The sequence below is a fragment of the Aptenodytes forsteri genome, unplaced genomic scaffold (genome assembly GCF_000699145.1).
Source record: "Aptenodytes forsteri isolate BGI_AS27 unplaced genomic scaffold, ASM69914v1 Scaffold16, whole genome shotgun sequence".
In the NCBI taxonomy this organism is placed as follows: Eukaryota; Metazoa; Chordata; class Aves; order Sphenisciformes; family Spheniscidae; genus Aptenodytes; species Aptenodytes forsteri.
Genome location: NW_008794753.1, coordinates 3,618,483 through 3,629,751, shown reverse-complemented (window position 1 = coordinate 3,629,751; position 11,269 = coordinate 3,618,483). Strand labels below are relative to the sequence as shown.

The 11,269-nt window shown below is 38.2% G+C and overlaps 1 protein-coding gene across 1 annotated transcript; it reads right to left on the bottom strand.

The window, feature by feature from the left end:
* Positions 1–2,252: 2,252 nt before the first annotated feature.
* UBE2J2 (ubiquitin conjugating enzyme E2 J2) lies at positions 2,253–9,838 on the bottom strand. Its single transcript, XM_009274185.1, has 6 exons — positions 9,708–9,838; positions 9,444–9,484; positions 8,493–8,595; positions 8,241–8,379; positions 7,655–7,735; positions 2,253–5,695 (listed from the first exon to the last, which is right to left on the bottom strand). Exons 1-6 carry the CDS (start codon positions 9,836–9,838, stop codon positions 5,411–5,413), a joined length of 780 nt encoding a protein of 259 aa, XP_009272460.1. The 3' UTR covers positions 2,253–5,410.
* Positions 9,839–11,269: the final 1,431 nt, after the last annotated feature.

Sequence of the window (11,269 nt, the reverse complement as noted above, 5' to 3'; positions counted from 1 at the left end):
TTTCAATCTCTACTTATGCAATTCGCCTTTTACTCAAGATAGACCTTACCTAACTATGCTAAGAATAATAACCAAAGGGCAAAAGGTCAAAAGCTAGGATTTTCCCAGAGTTGCCCATTGTAGATATATTGAACAACTCCTAAGCCTTGGGGCAGAGTGATTTTTTTAAGCCGATACAGAAGAAGGCGCGTTACCATTCACTGACACACCCACCCCTGCTTCATAGCAGATGAAGGTCTGGAGTACTCCTATGATAGACCCCTTAGGTTTAAATCTAAAATTCCCCAATGCTAATCCAATATAAACTCGAGCTGTTGATTGGGTTAATATACAAAAGTTGTTAGAACAAACCTAAACACACCAGCAGACAAAAAGAGCAGCTTTGGAAGACAGACCAAGAGCTTACGGCCACTCCAGCTGATCCCCCCGCGGAGCTGCCCGTACCCCCCGTTTCGGAGAGCCCCTCCGTTTGGCTCTTCCCCGCATTCCCCACCCAGCGCAGCCAGCCGGCCGCTCGCTCGCCACCCACGCGGGATCGCTACGCCATCTCGTGGCAAACCCACGGAAAGACCGAGACGCTGGGCAAAACGGGGAAACATCTGCGACTCCTAAGGCTTCTCTTGCAGTGGGCCCTTCGGAGCGACCGAGGTGTGAAATAACGCTGTTGGGACAAAGCTTTTACCAGTAATAAAAGGTTCCTAGTAAACCCTAATACATCATCCTCATTCGTTGCCCAGAAAAGTCTTTTCAATAACGTGAGATGTGAATGCTTTGAGTTCATGTTCAACAGCCTCCTTTTTGTGTGTGTGTATGCGATTTTTCCGCTGAAAACATGGCTTTTCTGCTTTAAGAAGTAAGATCTGGCCTTTGCCGGACAGAGGAAAAAAAAGCATCATCTTGTACACTATTTGTCTTCCTGTGACTGGGTTGCAATATAAGCCACTAACGGCAACAAATTATTAGCAGAAATTATTCAGAGACATTCAAAAAGTACCTTTTGAAGCACAGGGCTTAGGGTAATAACTAATTACAAACTATGAGCTTGCTCTTCTGAAAAGACAGCTTGTCACTTGCTGACTGCTTACATATTTGAGGCAAGTTGGGAGAATCCATGAGATGGGCAAGAAGCATCTCTCATTTCTTTGGCCTTCTGCGTATGGGAGAGTTCCCCATTTAACAGTTGGCTAGATAGACACTATCAACACCCAAGATCAGCTTCAAATCCAAGTACTTGTGCAAACGCAATAGGAGGGTTTTTTCCTTACAGAATTTGTCTAGGGTAGGGGCAGAACAATGCCTGTCCTCACAGCAAGAATCCTGTATGACTACATGGATTCGAAATACAGCAACACGGCTATCCTCATCTGGCTAGTTCCTTACTAACGCAAGCACTAAAAAAACCTGAAGCAGGGCAACTGACAAAATGAAAAGCACCAAGTCTAAGCAATGGAGCGCAAAAGAACTCCAGGCACAAGAACTGTTCTGAGTAAGGAAAAAAAAAAAAGGTGGAAATACCAGCGTTAAGGAAAATGCATCATTTCATAAAACAAATTAGGACACAGCTCAACCCCGGCAGATGTCAGCCAAGCAAAAAAACCACCCACTTCCATCAAGTTATAAAGAAATTGCTACTAGAAACAACTATGTTTTGGATCCACACACACAACTGGAATGCCAGTCCAAAATCAAATTCTAAAAGTCAAAAGTGAAGACAGCCTCTGAGTAACATTTACTGCTTCACACAGCACTGAAGCTGTCCCAATATCACAGATCTAGCTATCCAGATGTTAAGGGAATAGCAGCAGACTGAAGTCAAACTGTACTCAAACAGCAAATGCTGAGTTAGGAGCAAGGTTCCAATCTACTTTTTTCTTCAGAGACATCATCGCTGTTGGCAAAAACAATGGAACAGCATCTTAGAGTGGCTCCTACATGTCTCAGAGTAGGTACTGAAAACAGGTACTGCACTACAGTGACAGTTGTGACATTTATGTCATTACAGAACAAATACCTCTCTGTAAAGGAACTACATTATCAAACAAAAGATCTAAAAGAAGTTACTACCTGTAGGTCTTCCTGGAGGTGTTTTACCACAGATGTAAGGGATACCAAACTAACTTGAAGAAAAAAATAAATAGATGTGGAGGTGGGAGGGATGCACTTTTGCCATAGTTTTTGTTTTCTAGTCCATATACATCCAGTTAAATTTCTTCCCAGTGATTCCTTTCCCAAAAACAGTCCCACAGAAAGTATAAATTTTATCATGAATGTTTATTATGAACAAACAACTTTACAATGCAGTCATTTCTACTCCTCAGTACATGCTTGAAGTAAGGTAACTTCCGTGACCTTGAAGTCTTAGGGGGGAGAAAAGTTATGACTACACACAAATCCAGGATTTTAAAAATCAAGAGATCTTTAAAAGGCGACCACTGAGATGTCTTCTGATTCAAGCTGCAAAAACTCCCTACCACCTGTGTATAACAATCTTACAGAAATCTGTGAAATTGCAGCATGAAAGTGAAGGGCCAGACACTTGTTCCAATATCATATACTGAGGGACAGCTTTTAGTTTTATTACATTAAGTAATGCACTGCTTCAGGGCATGATATTTTTGCATGGCAAAGAATGGTTTACTCCATCTAATGACTTTGGTAACAAAAAGATCAGATACTGCATACTATTATAAATGCTTTTAAAAAACACAAAACGGTAAAACCTACACAAAAGGGAATAAATCTTCCGTTACCAAAGGCAAGGAGCAAGGAGACGTATCAAAATCTTGTAAGCCATAGGTGCAAGGGTTCAGTCAGCTATTGCTCCTAGCTTTCAACAAATGGCACCTGAAATGACTGTCAAGTCTTTCTCTGAATCCAGGGTACTGAAGAGAAACTGCAATTGGAAGTTTTGCTTTGTTTTTTAAATACAACCAATCCTCAGAAAAAATGCAGCATGTCCAGGGTTTAACCAAAGTTTTTTTGTTTCCAATTGCGGCACTTACTAAAAACAAGAGACCCACCTTCAAATACTTGGGTGTAGCTTAAGGCCAACTTCTTGTCACATAATAAAATGCCTTTTATTCAACATCTCCGGATTTTACTAGTTCTTTTACCTTGGTTAGGTACATTTCACAAAAGATGCAAACACACCATGCCCAAGGTCTCCTTGCCTTTGTCTTCATTTATGTGGACAAAAGAACTTCCATAAGATAAGATAAACATAGATAACCAATTATAAGCTTCTGTCTGTAGGCGATGTCAATGGTAATAAAAGGCATTGCGAGAACACAAACATGTTTGAATGATACTAAGATCTATGAGGCAGAACAGCCTCAGCTACAGGTCCATATGCTTTGAGGAAAAAATACCAGTCTGACAAGCCATCCTGAAAATCCTGTCACTGCAGGAAAGACATGACACTCCCCCTTCCTTCCCAGCACAGCCCCAGACCGACAGAACATAATTGTTTCTAGGTAGATACAACCGGTGCTTCTCTTTTTACAAGAGCTGATTAAGCACATACAAGAGGTAAATTAAAAAATAGTTATAAATAAGATTTGATAAAACCACAAAATAAAAAAAAAAATCAAAGATTTATAAATACATTTTAAAATCCAGCCTTTTCCAAATTCCACCCCCCCACTCCCCATCTCCTCCTTCCCTACCTCAGTAAGAACTGCTTTAAGATTTCTTTAGTATAGAGCTGTACTGCTAGTTTTGATAATTCCTACCTATTGCAGAGAATTGGTCACATTTATTGATGCTCTAAGCTGCATGGCTCATGGGTTAACATACATTTTCGCTTACAATTCAAGATACCAAGAAGCAGAGAGAGAGAACAAATCTGAAAGGGAAAATAAAACCGTTTCAAAAAAAATTCTTATACATGAGGTAATATTTATTTGGGCTCTTCGCAATACTTAAAATAAGACTATGCAGTTAGATGCAGAGCTTTTTACTCTGCTACCACCTTTGACAGTTTGTTGTACCATTAACAGTGAGTGTGTTCTTCCCCAGATGATTAGGCATCACTGTCAATTATGAAAGGCACAGTAAGTTTGCCTCTGATGAAAAAAAGCATTTGGATAAAATTAAGGGGGGGGGAGAAACCAAGCAAACTCAGTTAAACAAGTAATTTCATACTTTTGAACTACCCTAGGAGCTTTAGTGTTTATCCACAGTCCTGTAATCCCATGAACAAACATCGGTATTTCAGTCATCAATCATCATGGGGAATCATGAAGGGGAACAGTGATGAACTTCTACCTAAAAGCAAAAAGCTTCTAGAACCTCAGACGAATTAGAAAGGTTTGGGTTTTGACTTTTGGTGGTGGTGGTGGATTTTTAAGTTTATGCAAATCTTCAAGTAAGCAAGTGGAACTAATTTTAAGGGTTTACTTCAGCTAGTGACACTTCAGATTAATTCAGTTGACTCTGAAGAAGATGGTTTGTTACTCAGACTCATTTGTCTTTTTATCTTCACAAGGGCTAGGGTTACTTGATTTACCAAAGCCCAAGAAATCCAGAGAAGATTTTCTGAATACACAATCAACTCTCCAGTGGCGTGTGTAGTTTTATTTTTTTTTTCAACAGTGGCACCTTGTGATCAAAATTAAGTATTACAGCTTTCAAATATAACATCTCCCAAAATGGAAATCTGTAAGTGAACAAATCCAAAACAATACTGGATATGGGCAGCCCCACTGAAGACTGATTCAAATGCTGCTTCTTGCTAATCATTCCTAAAGGCCGGCAACTGCATTTCTTGTAGCCCAAATAAAACCTTCAATTACATCGTGACAATTTAGACAACACATTTAACACACATGGTGTTATTTTCCCACTCATCTAATCACTACTGACTAGATATGCAATGATGTTCATTCCATTTTAGAAAAGAAACCAGCAATCTTCTGTAGCATCAATGTTCACATTAACCAAACCCTTACCAAGTCCACATGAAATCTCTATTTGAATCATTTCAACACCTGTACAGAATCTTCCCTAATGAAAATAAAATACGATATGCATTAATTGTGAAATTTTAAAAATTGTTCAATGAAGTAAAAAGCCCTATTTGCTTAAGATTTTAAATTTCAAATAACAGATGGAAAACTGCTATAAAAATCAAAGCACTAGAAATGTTAGCGTCTCATCAATAATGCTTTGACTTGTTTGTGAGCCACTACTAAATAGTAGCGAGGACAAGAGGATCTGCGAGCAGAACTTCTTTTAGTTTTCTGACTAATCCAAACTATGCCATTTCCCAAACATAACCCATGAGCCAACCAATGTTTTACCTGCGACTTGGTAAAACAAATATTTATCCCAGTGTCAGAGTCAGATGCCCAAAGAGTCCCACTCATTCTGCAACTACCACTAATTTGGTCTTGGATTTCTTTTATCATCCTCATTCTTGCGCTATGCTTCTCAGTACATACTTGACTGTGTAGGCAAAGGCTGCAAAACCAACTATAACAAACAAGTTCGCCAAAGCTCCGCCTAAAAGTCCATGGTTACGATTGGCCTGTTGGAGACCTGGATGATTGGCAGGTGCCAATGGTACATGCCCATTAAGAAGGGGTATTCCATTCTGACCGTAGTGTGCTTCCCCATCAGGGACAACATCTGGTAAAGGGAGGGATGGAGGTCTGTTATTGAGCTCTTCTTGTGCTTTCTGTTTTTGTTTAATCTCCTGGAGAAAGAAAAGAGAAAACTGAATAGCTGGAAGTGAAAGTGGTGAAGCTATTGGGTGACCTGAAAAGATTTCAGAACCCAAGTTCTTACGTAACTTTAGGAATAGGATATGGTACACTCCTTTATATTGTAGGTCTTTTTAACTAAATTAACTGCATTGCATACTTTGTACAGTCTCCCCAACTTCTTCCAAAGTGACCTACTTCAGTAGTTGACACTAACAATCATTTGGCCAAGTTTATTTTTAGTTCACATGTACATTTTCTGAGAAGCCTTTTTTCAGAAATGAGAAATTCTTGCATCAAAAGTCTTGCATGTCCAGCTTGTTTTGAACACAAAACATTAAAAAAATGAAGAAAGCAATCACAGAAGCTTAGAAGCATTAGGACTATTAAGTATTACATGTTAAAAATCTGCCTGTACTCGGAACACAACAGCAGTTATCTATTATTGTCTTCAGTGTTTCCCAATGATTTAGGTACTGGCAAAACAGTACTGCAGAAAGTATTTCCGATTCTCTGGCATTCTTGTAACGGGTAAGAAAATGCAATTAAAGCCTTCAGTTCAGATTTATATCTGTGTGAGGAAGAAAGGAAATGGAGATAAAACTTTCCTTTTCCCAGAAGGCTGTCCCAGGAGGAGACAAAGAGTGAGAATGGTTTTTAAACCAGAGCTTTGTGAATACCTTTAAGAATAATAATAGATGAATCAAACCTGAAGTTCCATAAGCACTCGCCACTCTGCCCAGAAAGGCCATTTCTGTCTGTGGACAGTGTTTACTTCACTAGCTGGGCTCATATGTTTATGACCTCAGGTTATCTCTAACAAACACACACATCTCATTCTTAAAACAGCTGGAAAAAGGCTCTTCTGTATCTTTTCCCTACTCTTCTACAGTATATATTCTTTGTGCAATAATTAAGGTTTGCAATTTGGTGAAATTTGTACAACCCAAAACAGTTTGCCTGACAAAATAAATTTTACACCTAGAATTCCAAATTACAATGAGCATCAGCATTATAATATTGTAACTCAGGAGTCATGAAACAGAGTCTGTAATAGAAAACTGTTCCCATTCATACGGTATGCAGAAAATTAACTCTCAAAATCTCAACAGCAGGCTGAAAGAATGGAATTCCTCCCCTAAGGAGTTACAGGGAGGGAACCATCTTGAGACAGGAGTGAAGAAAGGAGCATCCTTCATTCCTAACAGGCAAGACCTTTTAGAACCAAGTACCATCAGTGGAAATCGGTGAGAGAATCCCAGAAGTCTGAATGAAGTGATACACCTTTTTTTTTTCTTTCTTTCTTTCTTAAACCTATACCATCTATATAACTTGCCTGGCTGAAGGGTAACCATTTTCAGAACCTTACACAAGGCAGATTTCTATATCCTACAGCTGTTACCTATACATGACGATATAAACTGTGTACCAACACACCTACAAGGTTAGTGTTGTGCAAGGAGGATACATACCCTAAAAAGATATCACCCACTCTCAGAAGTTAGGCAGGAAGAATACAAGAGTCTCTGATCTTAAAGGAGAATTACGAAAAAAAATTCAGGATATTGATGGACCAAGTCCAGATATACAAAGATTAGTCCTACCCAAACTCAAGAAAACACGGTATGCAATTCTAAAATATGGGGACTGCAACCACATCTGCTGCATGTGCAGCTCAATCAAGGCTATGATACCAATCCTAAATACAAATATTTGATTCTCTATACAAGGGATCTTTGTGCAGCAGAAAAACAATTCCATTTCAAGATTCAAGATTTTAATTCTTACATATAGCAAAAGTGCCTTTTAAAAGGCTTCCAAGATTAACAAAAGTAGCTACTGTCTGGGAAAAGTCCTAAAGAATTAGTTTACAGATCTACACAGAGAAGAAAAAACTACGAAGTTAAAAAAACTACAGAAAACAAAAATCTCACACAGATGAATTCCCTTACCTCCACCACTTCAGGGAAGAGCTCGCAGAAGACTTTATCTTTTAAATTAAATGCTAAGCTTTGTGCAGCAAGCTGTCTTTTCTGTGGAGGAAACAAAAGTTATCAGCAGTTGCATATAAATGAAGCTAACGTACTTTAATTAAACATCTGATTATTTCCCACAAGAACGGTGCAAACCACTAGCCAACTAGTTTCTAACATTTACAGCTTCATACTTGTGAATATTATTCACTACAACAGACATTTCTAGACATAAGTTACATTCTCAATTCTTCATCTTATGAGATTAGTGTTCTGTACCAGTGTGCCTGCTTGGCAGACACTTCAAGAGGAAGGAAGGAAGGAAGGAGAAAAAGTCCTAACCACACTGTTTACTAAAAGGGATTTTAAGTTCTCTAAGAAATCCTCTCCCCATCTCCACACTACCCAAAATTGACTTGATTCATCTGCCCATCATCTGTAGTAGGCAACAACATATTAATTTCTGAGATACCAAAATGCCAGCTGCTGCTGTTGTTTTAACTTTGAGGTCATGTTCAACATTCCCTAAGCTGACAAAAGGTACATCACGCAGTCTGGAGCTTACTGTGAACTCTGACGTCTCTATGCTGCCCAGTGTGGGGCCCTTTTCCACCATAAAACTAAGAAGGCCCGTCAAGATCGTTGAGACTGACCAAGCTGGATTCCACGTATCCGGGTGGAAATCAGTGATTGAAAGACACAACCTTCAAAAGGATAAGACATGCAGTGTGTTTTATTTTTGCCATTAAAATTATTACACATTATACATATTGCTAAAATGGTGTTAATTGCTTAAGTGTTAGAAGAAAATCCTTACCTTGTATTACACTTAAACCTTCCATTAGGTGTAATCATATAAATACTAGGAGGTTTAAAAGGAAATTCTCTGGGGAATATTAGTTTCCCATGATAATAGCCACCTGCATTACATAAAGACATGAATTACTTATTTTGCATGAAGATGAAGTCCTAAGCTGCTACTCAAAATGGGCCAAATAAAACCCTTTATTGTCTCCTTTTCCCCCTCACACTAAAGAGATCAAGCTCATCACCTTGTGCCTCTAAAACACAGGAATAATGATCCACACCTGCAGTAGATTTACTCTGGAGGCAATTCTCTCACATGCGTATTACAAACAGTATTTTCTGTTGTCAGGTCCATAATACATTTAAGGAAAACCAGCCAAAGTGTATTTAATACAATAAAAATGGGTTGGTTTTCCAGAAACACAGGTAACTGCAAATACAATCCTATGAAGAATCCAATTTTAAAAAGCATTTTGTGAGAGGCTCCAGAAGATGTTATGAAATATGTGACTACAACAAAGTAATAAGGCTTTTACGTTCCTCACTTTCTCCAGAGAAATTCATAAAGAGAACATGTGTCTCGGTTGACTGAGAACATTTATGTGGTAACAAAATGGGATTTTTTTAAATTATCTTTTACTGTCACATACTATCTAAAGCGAGTTATTTGCTCCGAGACTTTTAGCAATTACTTAACAGGAAGTTATCTGCCTTCAGTTTAACCTAAATGTGGTTTTGTTAGAGTCCTTGATAACAGAAAAATTACTAATAGACAGCGGTACCACTACCTGTTTTCAACAAGCTATCACACAAGTCACGCACAGCACTGAAACTGCACTAACAGTTTTTAGAGCTATTTACAGTAGTTATATTTTGCCCATTCAAACAGGCATGCAATTGCTCAGGCACGCCAATCACAACACAAAGTACATGCACGCTTTTGCTACATGCTAACTTTTACCTTCATAGGGAGTCATTTCAGGTCCCCGTACAACATAGTGCCTAAGACAAAGAAGGACATTTAAACAGCATGAAAGCCATCACACAATCAGACATCAAATTCTCTAGAAAAATGAAGATCAATATCACTTCAGCAAAAGTTTCATACTCCACCTCCCAAAACCAAGATTCCCATACAATCTGTAGGAGTGAGGAAGTCAGACTTGATGACCTGGAAAATCTTGTTCTCTCCACAAGTGCATGAACAGTTCATTCTAATTCTTACCATTCAAGGATATTAGATGGGAGGGGCTCTGCACAGATATAAGGCACTGGATCTTTCTTAATTCGAAGGTAGTCTTGTTTAAGTCTCTGTGTCGCTGTTGTTGGTGCTCTCTTATTACTGTTGTTGCTCATCTAGTTTTTAAAAACATATATAAACACAATCTCAATACAATCTCAATAGACACAGAGCTACTATGCTTCATTGAACATAGCTCCAGATTTTTGCAAAATCTACCTTAGAGTATTTTTTTAAAATACAAATTACCGCAACTTTTAAGTGGCGAGAACCATGCAAAATCTTAACCAACTAACACGCTCCCAAGAGAGTCTGTATATTGCCAAAATGGGAAAATACTCCTTCCAGAACACTGCTGTTTAAATACCACAGTGAATTGCTATCATGAAAACATGCCGCACTATAGAACCCACTTGAACTCTTAATAACCAGTCCTGTGTTTAGGCTGAACACACATCATTATGACACTGTTTTAAAGGGCTTAGTCTTTTTAAGTAATTCATTTCCCTATTCAGTTTGACTATCTATTATGTAAATTTGCCCATGATTTAAATTCATTTGCTGTTTCTACACATCCAGTTATTTGAAATAAATAAACAAAAAACCACAATAACCTTATTACTGACTTTGAGGTGAAGGATTTTAAATTAAGTCTGCTGCCTGCTTAAGTGTCAGTTGAATTTACAGAAGGGAACTTGAGCCAGATTACTCTCTTCCAGATAAACAAAGACCTCATCCAAAGTGAGAAAAGTCAGTGTGAAGAAAGGAAATTCCATGCTGCTTACAAGACAAAGAAAGCATTAGCCCTTACAATGCACTTACAGAACACATACCAATTAACAACTGCTATTTAACTCACCCCCCCCCCCCCACCCCCGAGAAATTTATCAAGTTACTCAGCTTTATGCATGAAAATTCAAGCAAGAACAAAAAGGAAAGATTTTACAAACAGCTTGTATAAAGAGGTAAGACAATACTTACAATACAATAGCAGCATTTGACACGAAAAGTATGTTAATTGCCTATAACCCTTTCTATTCCTTTACTTCAAACAGATAGCCAAGAACAATTAAAGAAATAATATTTAAACCACAAGCAACAATTGTATGTGGTCAAATATTCAAACCCTACTCAAAATAAACGCGTTTAACCTGGCTTTTGTCAGAATCACTGTAAATCATTGTTTGAAACATACAGTATCTTTTCTTGAAGGTCACACGCGTTTTTAAGTCACACCTCTTGAAATCGTAAAATTACGAAGTTTTCTCTAAAGAAGTGACTTTAAAATATAGATTAAATCGTGTCTTTTTAATTTAACACAACTATTTGTTCTGAAGTCTTGCAATAGCGCCCCTCGCTATGGACTGCGAAAATACACTGAAATACTTTACAGCACTAAGTACGGTTATTGGGATTTTAACACCCCTCAAAGCCTTTTTCTGAAAGAACATTTGTATCTTAAACGCAGAAAGTAAACGGCAACATTTACAGAAGCTGCGACCGCAAACCCATTCTCCCATCTCCACGATGCAATTCACCAGAGGCAA

What these genes read in the sequence shown, in the direction of transcription:
- UBE2J2 (XM_009274185.1), bottom strand. Translation starts at nt 9,838, where the DNA reads ATGAGCAACAACAGTAATAAGAGAGCACCAACAACAGCGACACAGAGA. An exon ending in CCATCTAATATCCTTGAATG is followed by an intron (nt 9,485 to 9,707) that starts GTAAGAATTAGA and finishes TCTTTGTCTTAG; the next exon opens with GCACTATGTTGTACGGGGAC. An exon ending in TCTTCCCTGAAGTGGTGGAG is followed by an intron (nt 5,696 to 7,654) that starts GTAAGGGAATTC and finishes TTCTTTCTCCAG; the next exon opens with GAGATTAAACAAAAACAGAA.